The 16,858-nt window shown below is 48.6% G+C and overlaps 3 protein-coding genes across 4 annotated transcripts; 2 read left to right on the top strand and 1 right to left on the bottom strand.

Moving 5' to 3' along the window:
• The first annotated feature begins 2,049 nt into the window (after positions 1-2,049).
• Positions 2,050-3,763, top strand: ATP5MF (ATP synthase membrane subunit f). The gene is made up of 4 exons (XM_069030056.1): positions 2,050-2,123; positions 2,213-2,320; positions 3,177-3,293; positions 3,619-3,763. The coding sequence occupies exons 1-4, from the start codon at positions 2,108-2,110 to the stop codon at positions 3,645-3,647; spliced, it is 270 nt and encodes an 89-aa protein (XP_068886157.1). The 5' UTR covers positions 2,050-2,107; the 3' UTR covers positions 3,648-3,763.
• Positions 3,764-4,673: 910 nt separating this feature from the next.
• On the bottom strand, positions 4,674-11,520 carry CPSF4 (cleavage and polyadenylation specific factor 4). Of its 2 annotated transcripts, XM_069030052.1 has the most exons (8): positions 11,235-11,518; positions 10,243-10,293; positions 9,586-9,738; positions 8,725-8,820; positions 8,500-8,593; positions 7,724-7,796; positions 7,075-7,167; positions 5,621-5,882 (listed from the first exon to the last, which is right to left on the bottom strand). In XM_069030052.1, the coding sequence occupies exons 1-8, from the start codon at positions 11,335-11,337 to the stop codon at positions 5,814-5,816; spliced, it is 732 nt and encodes a 243-aa protein (XP_068886153.1). In that variant the 5' UTR covers positions 11,338-11,518; the 3' UTR covers positions 5,621-5,813. The 2 variants fall into 2 exon arrangements, with proteins under 2 accessions (XP_068886154.1, XP_068886153.1); XM_069030053.1 differs by lacking the exon at positions 7,724-7,796 and having other exon boundaries at positions 4,674-5,882; positions 11,235-11,520.
• Positions 11,521-11,705: 185 nt separating this feature from the next.
• Positions 11,706-16,803, top strand: PTCD1 (pentatricopeptide repeat domain 1). The gene is made up of 8 exons (XM_069030051.1): positions 11,706-12,266; positions 12,804-12,944; positions 13,139-13,357; positions 13,889-13,990; positions 14,281-15,033; positions 15,274-15,390; positions 15,699-15,881; positions 16,099-16,803. Exons 1-8 carry the CDS (start codon positions 11,805-11,807, stop codon positions 16,276-16,278), a joined length of 2,157 nt encoding a protein of 718 aa, XP_068886152.1. The 5' UTR covers positions 11,706-11,804; the 3' UTR covers positions 16,279-16,803.
• Positions 16,804-16,858: the final 55 nt, after the last annotated feature.

Raw genomic sequence — 16,858 nt, forward strand, 5'->3', positions numbered from 1 at the left:
AAATAAAAGCTGCAGAGATTAGTGTTTATGTAGGAGCCCTATGGGCTCCTTTCAGCATCCTTAATTTAGTTTTCATCTCTAATCCCCTCTACCAGTCCTCTGTGGGATGGAGATCTCATATCCAGGAATCCCGGGGTGCTATTTGACCTGTCAGGAGCAGCGGGGGAACGGCTTCTCCCTGTTTACCTCTGCAGCACTTTGCTTTTCAGCTTCAGCACAATAAACAACAACAAACCCTGACACTGCTATGAACCTGCACGAGAGGATTTGAAGCCTCTAGAGGTCACTACACGGGGACCATCAGCCGGAGCCGCTGCCTGCGAGTGACACCTGCTGGAGTCCCACCTGGTGCCACCACCCAGGGCTGCAGGTGTGCTCAGGGTGGGCCTGAGCGCCCCAGAAAGGCTCTGGGGAACAGGAAATAAATCTGGGTGGCCCTTTCCCTTTTTACTCTAAGTTGGTGCAGTCTCACCTCAAGTTCTGGGTGCAGTTTTGGGCACCACAATACAAGATAGAAAGCAATCAAAAGGAGGGCTATGAAAATGGGGAAAGGTCTAGGGGAGAAGCCAAACAAGAAGTGGTTGAGGTCACTTGGTGTGTTCTGCTGGAGGAGCCTGAGGGGAGACTTATTGGGGCTGCAGCTCCTCGCGAGTGGCAGCGCAGGGGCAGCTCCAATTTCTGCTCATGAGCAGGGACAGGACCCAAAGGAACAGCTGGACTTGTGTCAGGTGAGGGTTAGGTGGGATATCAGGAAAAGGTTCTTCCCCCAGAGGGTGGTTATGCACTGACCAGGCTCCCCTGGGAATGGTCACGGCCCCAAGGCTGCCAGAGCTCCAGGAGCGTTTGGACAGCACCCTCAGGCACAGGGTGGGATTGTTGGGGTGTCTGTGTAGGGCCAGGAGCTGGACTGGATGATCCTTGTGGGTCTCTTCCAACTCTGGATATTCTGTGATTCCTGTTACAGGAAGGCAAAATTTGTCTTTATCAGCACATTAACTGCTCCACCGCTCTGGTTATGTGGGTTTATTTACATCCCCCAACCCAGCCTCTCCTTTTGCCTTTGATACCCTTCCAGAGGAGCTGTAGTAGAACACATCATATTCCCACAGTGAAAAGTCCTCAGTGGGCACGGAAAAGGGACTTCTTGCAGTACAATAAATGACAATAATTTCAATGTATGTTGCAGTATATACTGTCTGTGAGTGCATATTTACCGTGTTAGAGTTGCAACTTAAGAACACACTGGAAAAGGTTCATTTGTGGGACATCGGCAAGATTGCTGATAGAGACGTGTGAAGATGCTGATGACAACTTGTGAATTTTTCTATATTTTCTCACAATCTGAAGCACTGCAAGGAGGGCACCTGACACCCCATAACGTGGGACGGTGCGAGGCACTGCCCTGGGGGATTGAAGGACGTGCTCAGGAGTTGTTTACCATCCCTTGAGGAGGGGCCCAGCTGCTGAAGGGACCTGCTGGACTAGAAATGAAGGGCAAATCCCTCAGGTGCCCCAGTTCCCTGCCAGGCTGGCAGCGCCTGTGGCATCTGGGGCAGCGTGTGCAGCCCCCAGAGAGGAGATCACAGAATCATGGACTGTTAAGGGATTGGAAGGACCTTAAAGCTTATCTCGTTCCACGTCCTGCCATGTGCAGGGACACCTTCCACCATCCCAGGTTGGTCCAAGCCCTGTCCAGCCTGGCCTTGGACACTTCCAGGGATGGCACAGCCACAGCTTCTCTGGGCAACCTGTGCCAGGGCCTCACCACCCTCACAGGGAGAAATTTTTTCTATATATCTAACCGAAATTTCCCCTGCTTCCAATGTGTACCCATTACTCCTTGTCCCGTCACTAGGACGGGCTGGACGGACTCAAGGCGACACCGGGACTCCCACGGTCCCTCCTGAGGGGGGCGTGACACACCCAACATGGCGTCGTGACACACCCCACATGGCGCTGGACACACCCAACATGGCGCCGTGACACACCCAACATGGCGCCGTGACACACCCAACATGGCGCCAGCCCCTCCCCACCCGCCATCCGGGTACCCGCCCTTCCCTCCTCCCATGAGCCCCCGCGGCCCGTTCCTTCCGGGCACATCAAGATGGCGCAGCCGCCGGGTGAGTGCGGGGAGATCAAGGTGACCGTGGTGCCCTCCTCCCTCCCTCAGCCCCGCGCTGACCGGCTTCTCTCCCTCTCCCTGCCGCAGTTCTCCTCAAGGACACCAAGCTGATGGACGTGAAGCTGGGCCAGCTGGGCAGCTGGCTGGCCATGAGGGACTTCACCCCCGGCGGCATCATGGGCGCTGTGCAAAGAGGTGAGGAGGCTGCGGGGGAGGCCCGGAAGGTGCGGGTCCCTGGATCCGTTCTCCTGACGGAGGCAGGGAGAGCAGCACACAAGAGCCCCTGGCTGCCGCAGTGGATGTTGCCGGGGGGTGGGGGCGTCTGGCAGCGCAGGGGCTGCTCCATGACGAGTTTTGCCTTCCCAGAGCAGTTTCTGCTGTAATATCTCGGTTTTGCATCTGTAAACTTATTTCTCGTTGTCTTGGGGTGACCCAAACTGGAACACTCGTGTGGGTTTTATCTAGCTGATGTTTGTTCTCAGTATTTTTTCTTGTACAAAGGAGAAATGGGGTGCCCTTAGTCCTGAACCCGTTGGCTGAAAATCTCGGGGTTTCCCAAGGTCACAAGTAAATAAAAAATAGTTTAAAAGCAGTTGATCCCTACAGATGGTAAAAAAGGAAACAGGGCTCTTATGGATCACTTGGGACCACTGTCCTTTGCTATAGGTAGAGATCTCATTCAGGTACATTTAAACAAAATGTCAAATGCAACTGTCTGCATTTGATAATACACATGTGCATGTTTGTAATATATGGAAGACTTAGATAGTTCCAAAGCAGGTTGAGCTCATGAAAGTCACAATAATGCTTAGGGGAAAATGTTTTTTTTTTCCTTTTATTTTTTTTTTTTTTTTAAGGCTTAGAGCTGTTAACTTGAGATCACCTTGCTCAACTAACACACAGGTTTGCCTCCTCTCAGACTTGCTTCTGAGACCTTCAGATGTTTCATAAGAAACAATTTCCTGAAGTTCTGTGAATCCAGGCTGCTTCTTTCTCACACAGGGTAACACACAGCTCAGCTGGCTGCTCTGAAAACTTTCCTCCTCCACAGGTTACAACAGATACTACAACAAATACATCAATGTGAGGAAGGGGGGCATCGGGGGTCTCTCCATGCTGCTGGCTGGGTATGTTGTCCTCAGCTACATGTGGAGCTACAGTCACGTGAGTAAGTAAAAACCATGGCTGAGTGTGTGCAGGACAGCTTGGAAGGTTGCTTGGGGAATAGAAGCAATTACCTACTGCTGCTTTTAGAAATGAAATGCAAGATTGTTGGCAAACAAACTTCTTGTAACCATAGAAAACTTGATGCTTGCTGAGTATTTTCTTGGTAATGCAGAAAGTTTAGACCTTGGTGCCTGTCTGAGCTGACAGCATGTAGAAAATACATGCTATGGGGTTTTTTTAGAGTGCTTTCTTGCCTGTAATTTCAGCTGTGGTGGGGTTTTTTTCTTTTGAGTTCAGCAGAATTAACTTGCTGTGCTTTGCTGCAGAGCACGACCGCAGGAGGAAGTACCACTGAAGCACCATCAGAAGGTGGAGGTGCAGCTCCTGGCACAGCTGGCCTGACAGAAGACATTAGAACTATAGATATTAAATCTGTACTCTTGTGACCAATAATAAAGTGCATACACTTTACATTTCCTGAGCTGACACTCTCCTAATTGAATTGTTAATTGTACTGTGCAAATAAATTTGTCTTTTGAGAGTTTTACCCCTCAGGGTAAGTTCACAGGGAAAGCAGCTGCTCCTTGGGTTGTATTATGAACTGGGGGAACTGTTGCAACTGATTAGTTTGATAAAAATAAAAGCATTGGATTGCTTCCTGGCCATTATGGACAGGCTGGACAAGGGGCTGAGAGGATGTGTTTTGATTTGAAAGAGTATCTGAGCTTTGGGCCTGTTGGTGTTTCTGGTTCTCAGTCAGGCTGTCACCAGGGGCTGAAGGTATTGGGGCAGTTTTCCATCATTGCAGAGCACTGTCTGAGACAGGTCTACACTCTCCTTCTGTCACTGCCTCAGATAACCCAAAATTTCCACCAAAACTCTACCTCCTTTCATTGCCAAAGCTAGGAGGGAATGAGCTTCAGACTCCAAACCCATCAAAATAAACAAAAGGAAAACTCTTCTTCTTACTTAAATGCAGCTTAAAGGAGCATCTGTGGGTTTGGCCCCAGCTGTGAGCTTCCTCACACCCCAATATCACAGCAGCACCTGGAGCTGGGCACTGCAGGGCTGACCTGAACCATCCTTGTCTGAACAGCATGGAGAGTAAAAAACACTTCCTGAGGGACACAAATCTCCTAAGAGCTTCAGTGTTTACAGGAAGGCTTTCAGTGTTGGAAAACTGGTACTGAAGCCCAAAACTGAACTCGGTGGGGAAGGTCAGACACTGGAGTGTTTTAGTTCCCACATGCCCAGTTGCACACAGATCACACAGCTCAGTCTGAGGGGGGTACAAAGTGTCATGAAAGTGTTTGATGGTCTGTGACTTCAGACTTGAAACTTCCACAGTGAAATAACTGCAGTCATTGACACCAACACAGGCTCTGGTCACTTCTCTTAATCCAGCCACATTACCTTGTTCTTAAAGAAAAGTAAATTCACAGCCAGCTTTTGCCATCAGTACATTTCAATAAAAACAAAGTATAAAGGCAGGCAGCAAATGAAGAGATGGGGTAGAATCAATAAGGCTCACATTGTGGGCAATCTTTTTCTTTTAATTCACATTTTGTCATTGGCCCTTTTGAAATAGTCATCTCAAAATAAACGGGGTTTGGGTTGAAAACAAAAATTGCTCTCAGAAGGAATCTCTACCAACACTTTAAAAAGCAATGTTCCATAAGAATATACAGGTCCACTTCCTGGTCTCCAGAGTGTGGGAATACCTGCTCAGTGTGAGCTGGATGATGGGGGCTGAGACAAGGCTCTTCTATTCCTACTCCAAGACATGCTCAATTTCCCTCCTTTCTGCAAGTGGGAACTGAGCACAGATGCAGCTTTCCTATAATTATTGTTCCTTATTGTCTGGCTAACCAGAAAGATGCCAATTTATTCTCCCCTTGATCAGTTCTCTCCCAGAAGACTGCTTTCTAACCTTCAGTACAGCAAGAAGCACAGAAACAAAGCAAGTGGACATGGGTTTTACTGCCTGATGTACATGAGGGGTTACGTCAGCCACCAGGACAAGCTCACCAGGCTGACCTGCAAACAGACCTTTGCTTTTGAAAAGCTACAGGACAGCAGAATCCCTGCTTCCTCACTGAGGAGAAAGCATTGCAAGTGTTAAGTTTTCCCAGTCAGTCTTCCTGCTTCCACAAGCAGGGCTGAAATGCTGCAGATTCTCCAAAGAGAAGTAGCAGAAGGAAAATACTTTAGAGAAACACTGGCCTAAGATGTGTTTACATGGAGTGGCACCAGTAAGGGCTTGGTTTATCTACAGGCTTTTAGATCTACCTTTCATCAGGGCTCAATGAAAACAGGCGGAGGCCAAAATCGATTTTAAAAAGGTTAAAACTTAAAAAAGTTGGGGACAATTACAAAAATGTTGCTTAGCAGCAGCCAGCCTCTGACCAGTTCTTTCAGTAATGGCATTAAAAAAACAACCTGATTAATAGCTCCAGACATTGTGCTAGGCAGAAACCTTTCCTCAGTGGTAACAGCTCCCTTGCACCTTCCTGCTGCACCTTCACTGTCCACTGAGAAAGGCCAGGTGTCCTTTGGTGCATCTGTTGGCATAATGACCTTTTTCACCACACTGAAAGAGAAAGAGACAGGAATTATTGCAGAGTTCCAGCTTTTTCCTTCTAGCTGCCTTCATTAAGGCACCCAGCAACTGCTGCCATTTGGAAGCTTTTCCACACATGGAAGATGCAGCATTTAGCAGGTGAAGTGGAACAGGGTGTCAGGAGGGACAGGATTTATGGGCTGCCACCACTTCTTGGAGCAAAAGCTGCTTCTATGCTGGGAGTAACCTGATGCCATGTTATTCTAAGGCATTCCGAAGGAGAGAACACTCAGCACACAAGGAAGATTTCAACATTTGAGGCTTCTAGGACTACTCCATCTGATAGGCACCATATCCATGGGGACTCTCCTGGTCAGCTATCCTGAATTAAACACAGGAAAGCACCTCTGAACTTGAGAAAGTCACAGATTCATGACTTTGCATCTTAAAGCTACTCAAACACAGAGAAATGCAGTATCTGGTGCAACAGCCTTCTCCAGATCTGTAATTTACTTGCACATAAAATAATAGGCAGCTATTAAAGGTTTTCAGTGGGATGGATTCAGCTATTTAATATCCCAAATGTCCAATCACAGTGATTTTCACCCAAACAAGCACAAGGCTCAGAGCTAACATGTAAAATGTTGTAACTGTCAGGGCTAATGGGACAGGAAGATTCTTTGTCCTTTTCTAGTGATTGGGGCTTTTGTGGAAAAATACAGAGATGGAAACTGGATTGTGTCTGAATTTGCCTGGTGCTCCTCAATGAGCAACCAAGGTGAACAACTCATTCCTTGGTTTGACACCACAGGGTGCATTTACAACTCAAATACTGAGCAGGCTTTGCAAACCTAATTTCTGTTACTTTCAAGGACCTTCCAGGCTAACAGGGGAGAATAATCTACACCCACCAGTGTAAGAAAATTAGCTTATGAGACAAAAAAATTACTCTTAATTCTTATTTTGAAATGTGCAGCTTGACAGTCTCCTTCCAGTCTTTGGGGCAGGGTTTTCTGTTCATTAGCAGACAGCAGAGTCCTACAGAATTTGTCATTGTCACAGCAACTCCAGGACTGGCAAGGCAGTGACCTCAGAGCTCAAGGCCAATTCCCACAGCTGTATCCAAGCACCACACAATGTCTACTGAGCAAAGCTCAGAATTCATGAACCCCTCTAAACTGTGAAAAAGCCTTTCCCTCCTTAGCCCTCCCCTCTGCATTACCTTGTAGCAGGTGACCTGCTCCAACGGCCGGGGTCCTCTGTTCCCACTGTTGTTATTTTGAGACTGCATGACTCCAATGACTTGGGGTGTCCTCTGTTGGGTAGGAGAAGAGTTCTGACTCGTTAAGTGCATCCAGAATAAAGATCTTTGTGGCTGTTGTTTTGTTAAGAAGGTAAAAGAGCACACCCCATATGTCAAATGATCAATTTTCTTCTAAATCTGTGTGTGGGTGCTCTGCCAGCTGGAGCACCAGAGAGAAGAAATCAAGCACTGAGCCTTACAAAGCCCAGTGATCCTGTTTTTCTCTGGAAAGCAGATTTGAAGAGTAGGTTTAGGCTGCTAAAATATCATTGCCATCACAGAGGGATGTCAACCTGATTACAAAACCTGGCAGACTGCAGCACAACCACATATGATGTGCTTCTGTGTAGCGTGGGAGTGTTCTGTGACATGATCTCTGTGTGAAGTTGGAACAATTGTGGGGCTTTCATCACTATAATGGCACTCAGGGTTGCTCACTGCTTAATTCTCTTGTCCAGACTCAAGAGCCTGGGTGCCCAGTTTTGACCACTAGACAATCGATTCTATTTTAAAGCACTGTGGGAGAGGTTTGAGGGTGGCTGTGTGGGGAGGCAGGGGATCTGGGTACCTTTTGCTGTGTTTGTGTTGGCTGAGGCAGTGGTGGTTGCTCTGTGGTTCCCATTGGCAGTTCAAACCGAGGGCTGGTTTAGAAGGAAACAAGAAAATTGATTCTCAAATCATATGCCAACATTTTATCATCAGCTCAGTCAAGTAACTCCAAACAACAAAACATTCAGCCAGTTAAATCTGGCTCACAGGAAACAGACCTCCCCCTCCCCATTTCTCTTTGCATGTGTGTAGCATATCCCTCTGCTTTCTGGAATATAAACCCACGTGATTCCACTGCACTGATGGCATCTAATCACCATGCCAGTCTTACTGGGAGCTCCCTGGAGAGGCCCTGCCCCATAGCATAGAATGGTTTGGGTTGGAAGGGACCTCAAAGCTCATACAGTTCAACCCCCTGCCATAAGCAGGGACAGATTCCTCTATACCAGGCTGCCCCAAGCCCCATTCAGCCTGGCCTTGGACACTTTCAGGGATGGGGCAGGCACAGCTTCTCTGGGCAACCTGTGCCAGGGCCTCAGCACCCTCACAGGGAAGAATTTTTTTCTAATGTCTAATCTAAACCTACTCACTTTCAGTCTGAAATCATTCCCCCTTGTCCTGTCACTACATGCTCTTGTAAATACTTTCTCAATCCTCAAATCAGTAAAAATTTGGCCCAACTAAACACCGGCAAATCTCCAAACCATTGGGAAGCACGGGAGCACCCTCATTTGACATGTAGCAGATCACAAGGGAAACAAAGAAGGCTGCAGGGCAGGCCTGGAGCATACTCACTGCATGAATTTACAGGCAGGCCCCTCTGGACAGAATCCTACCAGGTAATTCACACAAATGACTCTCCGAGTGTGCCGATGTCTGCAGAGGGGACCTGCAACACAAAGCTCAGCAGTTCACACTCCATATATCCATATCCCAGCAGCACATCCACCAGCAGGTCATGCAAAGAGACAACAGCAACACCCTACAGCCACAGAAGCAGCGACTGTGGGAGGTACATACCGTGTTTACAGAAGCCTCTGTCATACCAGGGACAGTCTTTGATCTTAGATTCCGGGTCGATGTGCAAAAATGGGCATTCCTTGTTACTGCATTCCCCTGTACCAAAGACAAACACACTTCCCAGTCAACTGTGCAGGTTTGAGATCAAAATGACTCTCAAAACATTACCTGGATCGTGTAGCTCCCACAGAGCTGTTACCAACATTTGTAAGTTCAGGCACAACAGTCTAACTGCCTGCCTTAACCTCCTTAAAGAGCTCCAAGGACTCATCCCTGGTGAGCTAAGTTCAACCAGACTGGATCATTTTTGTTTTTTAAAACAGTGGGGGAACTAAATTTGAAAGAGCAGTCATGGTAACAAACCCCAAACATTTAGTGCACCAGAAGTGTGGAGAAACTACAAATTGCACACTAACCTCAATCCAAGGAACCTACAAGAGAGTAAGTTTCTGGCAGCAAGTTGCCTCATTATGTCCAGATCTCCAGAGCTGGAAAGCAAGTGCATAAAAGTTTTGCACTCCCATGCCCTCTGCTGCTCATCAGCTCCCCAAAACCAGAGACATGCAAAGACCAGCTGCTCCGCCTACTCATGTCATACCCAAAAAAATGAACTGAAGGCAAAAAAAGCAGTAAAAACAGCTGTTTCCCCCCCTCTTCCGGCAAGGGACAAGCTCTCAAGTGAAGCCATCTACAATACATCACAAATTTATGTGGATAATAAGGTGAAGCAGATCTGGAAAAATGTCAATCTAACATCAGACACAGAATAATGTAACGCTCTGAGGATGGATGAGAGGGATGCACCAGGATCTTCTTCAGTCTCCCACACCAGCAAGGATTGGTTAAGCAGGAGCTACTTACCAAATTTGGAGTAGAAGTAACACTCAGGCATCTTGGTCATGTCATATTCGTGCAGGAACTCGCATTGGTCTCCCTTTTTGCACAGTCCTCGTAGCCAGTGTTTACAAACAACTGTCTTTTCCCCACTGATGTGTCGGAACGGGCACATGCCTCCTGTGAAGGATGGATGGGGCAAGGAGAAGGGGAAAAAAGAACAATTAAAATGTGTTGTATCGGGTAACAGCAACACCTTGTTCCCCTCTGCAAGAGGGGTTTCAGAAAACATCACTGATGATTTCAGCCTTAAATGATAACAGCAGAACGGGGAGTTCCAAAACAGTCTTGTGATACCCTCTAATGAGCTTCACAACAAAGTCTCCAGCTCTTAATCCTGGCAACTAAAAAAACAACTAAGAGGCAGATCCACAGCAAAGTTTGCTTGTGGCAAGTTCAAACCTTCCTTTAACAGAAGCTTTGCTTATTCACTTCCCAACTTCCTTAAAAAATGACATTATTTCCCAATTGCTGCAGATATTCCAACATCCTTCAGTTTTATCCTCTGTCTAGGTTAGCCTCAGCTTTACAAAACAAGATCACTATAATCAGTGCTAGAAAATCTATTTTCACCCCTCCACCCTGTGAGAATAATTGCCTTTTCCAGTATTCCATACAACTTGCCTTTTCCACATGCCGCCTTTAAAAAAAACTCACAGACAGCTGCGCCCGACTCTGTGGAGAGAACAAGGAAACATTATTTGTTTTAACAAACCTCTATAGCAACTTTTACAGTATTTCTGCCCTAGAAAGAAAATCTGATCTCCAACATAAAGAGAAAAGTAATATTTTGGTTTGAGGAATTTACTTTCCTGCAGGAGTTCCTTGTTAAAGCCTGGCACTCAAAAATAACTGTCTTCTTCTTGAGGGACACAAAGAGGAATTTGCAGAGATTTGGAGGTGCTTGTTCTGCTTTTCAGCAATTTAACTCCTCAGCTGGGTTTTCCTCTGCTTTTAAGTCAGTCATATCACAGAATATCCTGAGTTGGAAGGGACCCACAGGGATCACTGAATTCCAACTCCTGAACCCTGTATTTATAGTCATGGCATTAATAGTCTCGTATTTTTTTACCAGAACTGCCTGAAACAACCATTAGCATGTTATCTCTTACTGATCCTGACCAACAGGAAGTAAAACACAAGTTTAGTAGCCCAGCCGGAAAAATTCAGCAAACTACGAGTCTCCTGAGTCTGTGTCAGACAGAATGAAAATATTTAGAGTCAACCACGGATATGCCTCAAGATGATGACTCTTGTCATCGAAATGCCTCATCTGCCAGAAGTGAATGAAAAAGGAAATATAAAGTACTTTGCAGGAGCGCTACCTTTATTCACGGTAACACCTCAAGTTTAATTTTCCAGCCTGGCTGGGTAGTAGCTACTGATTTCACTAAGTAGAAAAGAAAAACATCTGGGTTAAGACACAAACCTCACGGGGAAAGCGGAATTTGGGGGGATCTATGGATAAGACCTGAGGAAGACGCTCAGATCCCTGAAAACCTCCCAGCCACCCCAGTCCTGCCAAGCCCACCCTCCTCGGCCCCATGGCCCCCGCCCCAGGACGAGGGGCCCAGCCCCGGCCCGAGCACCCCACAGAGGAGAGAGCCCACACGCACTGTCCATGCCAGGGAAGGGGAGCGGCTGTGCCCCCAGCTGCTGCTCCACGGCCAGCTCCAGGTCGAACGTGATGTGGTCCACGCTGGCTATGAGCTCTTGCATGGTGGCAGCTGGGGGCCGCCGGCAACGGGAAGGTAGGGGCGGAATGGTGGCGGTGTTGGTGGCGGCGGGCGGGCGGGCCCGGGCGGGCCCGGCCCGGCCCGCTCCACTCCGCGCCGGCAGCGCCTGCAGTGAGGGGAGGCGGCGGCGGCAGCCCCGTGGCCGCCCCGCGCCGCCCGCCCGCGGAATGACGGGACCCACGGCGGGCACGGCCGCCCGGCGGGCAGTGCGCGCGCCCCGGCCAATCAGCGCCCGGGGCGCCTCCGCCCGGCGGGCAGCGCGCGCGCACCCGCCAATCAGAGACCGCCGGCTCCGCCGAGGGCGCGCCCCTTTCTTGCGCGCAGGCGCCGCGGGTCAGGGGAGGGGTGACGGGGGATGGTGCTGGCGCGGGGCCGGATCCCGATCCCGATCCCGATCCCAGTCCCGCTCCCGCTCCGCTCTCGCTCGCTTCCGGGGGCAGCGGGCACATCATGGGCTCCCTGCGGCTCCTCGTCCCCCGCTGGTGCCGCTACGCCTCCCCTGCTCTGCTGTGGGCGCGGTGCGCAGCCCCCGGGGTTGGATCCGGCCAGGCGCCGCTCCTGCCCCGGCCCCCAGGCCAGGGCTCGCTGCCGGGCTGGAGAACGTGCAGCTCCTCCCGGGCTTCCTGCAAACTGCCCGGCAGCGACCCGAGAGAGATCAGTGCTGGCAGCTCCGCTGGAGCTACCGAGGAGCAGAAGGATGGTGATGATGATGATGATGAAGGCGTGGAGTTCGGGACGCTATCGGATAAATTTTCTTCTAGAAAATATTACCACAAAACCACAGCGCGCTTTCGGGATTTAAAGCTTCAAGAAGAAGGAGAAGAAGAACCAGAAAGAAAACCTCGACGTGGGCCTAAGAACACCCCATACTGGTACTTCCTACGGTGCAAGGCCCTCATCAAAGAGGACAAGGTTTGAGCCCAGCTTTTCTCTTGTTTTGAATAGCACTGATGAAAGATGCAGCTCTGACCAATCTCTATCACTTGGTATCTTTACAGAAAGAATTAAAATAATAATTTCTTGTAGAATCATAATAGAGCAGTTTGGATTGGAAGGGACCTTAAAGATCATCCAGTTCCATCCCCTACCATGGGCAGGGACGCCTTCCACTATCCCAGGTTGCTCCAAGCCCCGTCCAGCCTGGCCTTGGACACTTCCAGGGATGTGGGCAGCCACAGCTTCTCTGGGCACCCTGTGCTAATGCCTCATTTCCCTCACAGTGAAGTATTTCTTCCCAATATCCAACCTAAATCTCCCTTCTGTCAGCTTAAAGCCATCCCGCCTTGTCCCATTACCACATGCCCTTGTCCGGAGACCCTCTCCAGCCTTCTTGTGAGGAACCCCACACTTTGTAGGACTTGCACTGCAATCTGCCCATAGCTGCATATGTTAATATCCAGTGTAATTGGTTTTCTTCTGCCTTGTGATGGATTTTTCTCATCCTTGTAGCTGGCAGAGGCTCTGGAGCTGTTTGAGGTGCAGATGCTGAAGGAGGAGCGTGTCCAGCCAGAAGAAAGCAATTACACCGTTCTCATTGGCGGCTGTGGCAGGGTTGGCTACGTGAAAAAGGCATTCAGGCTCTACAATGATGTAGGTTTAACTTGTCTTTCAAAACATTTTCTAAGCTAAAACTATTTCAAGCATTCATCATGTTACTTTGTCTCCAAAATGCCTTCAAGTTAGTGTTGCCACCTTCTTCACCTAAAACTCTTAAAAACAAGTTAAAAAATTCAAGATGTCCCTTAGCAAAAAAGCCAGTTCAAATCCTTCTTCTCTTGCTCTAGATGAAAAAACGAGGGTTAATCCCCACAGAGGCCACTTACACAGCCCTGTTCAACGCCTGTGCTGAGTCTCCGTGGAAGGACTCGGGGCTGCAGAGCGCCCTGAAACTGCGGCAGCAGCTGCAGAGCAAAAACGAGGAGCTGAACCTCATCACCTACCATGCCCTGCTGAAGGTCTGTGCCCTCTGCTCAGACCTCAGGATGTGCTTGGATGTACTCAAGGTAAATAGGTTGCTTTTTCCCCGTAATCTGTTGGGGTTATGGCTCCTAGAAGTTGTCATGTTGCATCAGGTTTAATTTCCTTTCCAGCAGAGGTAATTACAGATCATGTGTTTATATTTCATTGATCCTTATTGTCATACAGTGAAATTGTACATACCAAACTTTAAGCTTAATTACCTGAAAGGAGGCAGCTTTGGCTTTAAAACTGATAAGGTATGTCAAAAGCTTACCGGAGTTTTCATGGAGTTCACAGATACCATTTGTGTCCTTTCCTTGTTTTGAAGACCTGGCTCTTTTTAGAGCTCTTTACAGCAGCTCTTGTCAGCAGGGCCCTTCCAAGAATATCTAAAAAGGTTGCTGTTCCTGCCCCCAGGTTCCCATCAGGGCTCTCTCCCAGAGCAATCATTCTGCTCAAACATTTGGAGCTCACCCTATGCTTTGTTACATCTATCCCCAGAAGATGACAGTGGTATTTTGAGCTTCACCACACAGGGTAACTGGGAGATTTAATACTCTCTCTGCTCTTTTCAGGAAATTGTGCAGAAGGGCCATGTCCTCACAGCTGAGACCTTCAGCTTCCTTCTCATGAGCTGCATAAAAGACAGCGAAAACGGCTTCCGATTTGCCTTGCAGGTTTGTCCTCGTGTTCTAGGAGAGGGGGGAAAGTGCTGCTGTGCTGTAACCATAACTTGAACACATGGAAGGCAGCGGGGTGGTGAAACGGGAGGAGTTCAGCTCCTCCTAGCGCAAGTTCTGAAAACTGGACATTGCTCAGGACATCTCATATGCTGGTAAATAGCCCTGGATCATCTCACAGGGCTCTCCAGCTCAAGGTCACTGTCCTTCTCACACAGATCCCACAGATGTGCTTACAGGCTGTTGGAGATGGTCTTAGTATTTAATATCCATCTTACCCTCTTCAGGTTTGGAAACAAATGAATAAGCTGGGAATAAAGGCTGATAGCCACACCTACAACCTGATGCTGCGTGCAGCCAGAGACTGTGGGATCGGCGATCCTGCCATGGCCTCTAAACTCCTGCTCAGTCCCCCTGAGAACTCACCTCAGCTACAGCTGCCACCTGGCAGGTGGAAGGAAAAGGTGAAAAATCAGAGGAAGAAGGCATCAGAGAGTGCTGCTGTCCAGCTGGATGTGGAAGCTATGGAAAAGCAATTATTTCAGGAGAGTTCGGTGCAGCCCGAGAAACGGATCCAGCAACAAAATAAAGATGTGGCTCGGGCTGAAGCAGAACCAGCTGTTCCTGACAGCCCCAGCATCACTCACAGCAGGGCTGGAGCCTTGATGAGGCGAGCCTGGAGTGAGATGGAGCAGGAACAGGCACACCCAAGCCAGAAGTTGCCTTTCTGCAACCTGCCCAACTTGTTGGATTCCAGGATGCCTGACACAGCCGTGGTTTCCTTGGGGACAGTGGCCACGCCATCCCATAGACTGGCTTTGATGGGGGATGTGGAGGGATTCTTGAACAAAATGAAAGAGGACAATGCAGAGCCCAACATCAAAACGTTCACATTACTGGCTGAGCTTGTGGAACCCCAGAGCCCCTCAGAGTCCTCTTTGCTGGCACTGTTGGATCATCATAAAGTAAAAGTAGATGTGACCTTCTTTAACACTTTAATGAGGAAGAGAAGTAAACAGGGAGACCTGGAGGGAGCAAAGGTGAGAGAAAAACCTCAGAACCAGCCCTATCACCACCTCCTGGTCTCAGGCCTCCTGTGTTTTACTGAGACCCATTTCCCTGTCCACAGTAGAAACTGGGATCTCACACTGTTTCCACAAGGTGGTGTTTGGGTTAATTTCTAAGTATTTATGGATTCTGTTCTAGCACATCCAGCTCCCTATTTGGAAAGCTACAGTGAGATTTTTTTGAGAAGTGATGCCAACACTTGTATCTTGCAGAGCGTTTTGCCAGCTCTGGTGAAGAGGGGACTGTCACCTAACCTCCAGACATTTTGTAACTTGGCAATTGCCTGCCACAAACAGCAGGATGGACTGCAGCTGCTCTCGGATTTGAAGGTAATCAAAGAAAAATCTTCTGCTGCTTGGGGTCTGAGCTGCAGGAAGAGGCAAAGTGAAAGGTTAATGCTTTTGAAAGACCTGCTGAGGTTTTTGTGGTGAGTGGTTTTGTTCTCTCCCCAAAAACATGCAGCTCCAGAGCAGCTGGTCTGCCCTGCACCTGTGCTGGCACTGCACAAGCTGCTTCACAGGTCCCATGGTGAGAGTTGTGCTCCTTGTGTAAAAAGTGCCTCTCTGCCTTTTCCTTCTGCGAGTCCTGCACTAGTCAGCAGATAAACTTCTTCACCTGTAGCATTTGTTCTTTGCAGAGGTCTGGAATAACTCCCAACAAGTACATCTACAGCACCCTCATTGCTGCTGCTGTGAGGCAGCTGGATTACAGTTACCTCACGGAGATCCTGCGGGACATGAGGAATAACCAGGTGCCTCCCAATGAAGTGATCATCCGGCAGCTGGAGTTCGCAGCACGGTACCCTCCCAAATTTGACAGGGTAAGGAGCCAGGACTGAGGGTGTGAAGGCATCACAAAGGACACCAACAAGGGAGGGGAATCATAAATGTCTGCCTGGGTGTCCTTTGGGTTTGTCTGGTCTGGCTGATGGTTACTTGATTGCTGTTTCTTCAGTAGCATCTTGTAGCTCCTGCAGGCTGGTGCCCAAGTGAGCTCTGATCTAATAGAAATTTGTTTTGTTGGATTTCTCTTTGCAGTATAAGTACAAAAACCCTTACCTGGAGAAGATTGATGGTTTCCGTGGCTACTACTACCGGTGGTTAAAAGTTATGGCTGGAGAGGAGACCCCCCACCCCTGGGCCAAGTACAGGACAGCAAAGCCTGGTGGGCAGGACAGCGAGGCAGAGGCTGTGCAGGAAAAGGGAGCAGGATGCTGAAGTTTCAAGTTTTTCCAGCACAAGGAAGATGCATGACTTGCTTCTTTAAAGTGGCTTGTAGTAAAGCTGCTTCGTATTTCCCCAACCCCCAGTTGCAAACTTCTTGCAATAGCTACATAATAAAATATTTCCTTTTGTTTTAAGGAGGAGCAAATACATTTTCAGTGAATTTCCTTCAACTGCCAAGGATTAGGTGGGCTGTAGTTTAGCAAACGCTGCGCAAAACAAGGAAGAAGCAAAATCAGATTTAACAGGGGTTTAGCTCAGTGCTGGTTTTGTCTCTGTGTTCTGTCATTTCACATGTGACCTCTAAGACTCTAGACTGCTGGCATTCCTGAAGGGATCTGTGCATTAATTCCAGCAGAGAATTCCAGTGAAATTCAGCTTCCATCTGCACGTGGTCAGGGAAGAGCTCAGACAGGACATTTGGGAACTATATTTCCTTTCCACACAGCCTTTTAAATGGACCTAGTTGAGGAAAAACCCCAGAGCAGCTCACAACGTGCAGAACAACCTTCAAGCACCCAGAACAGATCTAACAGGAGAAAAGGGGCCACAGGAGTGTTTCACCAGAACACAC

The sequence above is a fragment of the Aphelocoma coerulescens genome, chromosome 14 (genome assembly GCF_041296385.1).
Source record: "Aphelocoma coerulescens isolate FSJ_1873_10779 chromosome 14, UR_Acoe_1.0, whole genome shotgun sequence".
In the NCBI taxonomy this organism is placed as follows: Eukaryota; Metazoa; Chordata; class Aves; order Passeriformes; family Corvidae; genus Aphelocoma; species Aphelocoma coerulescens.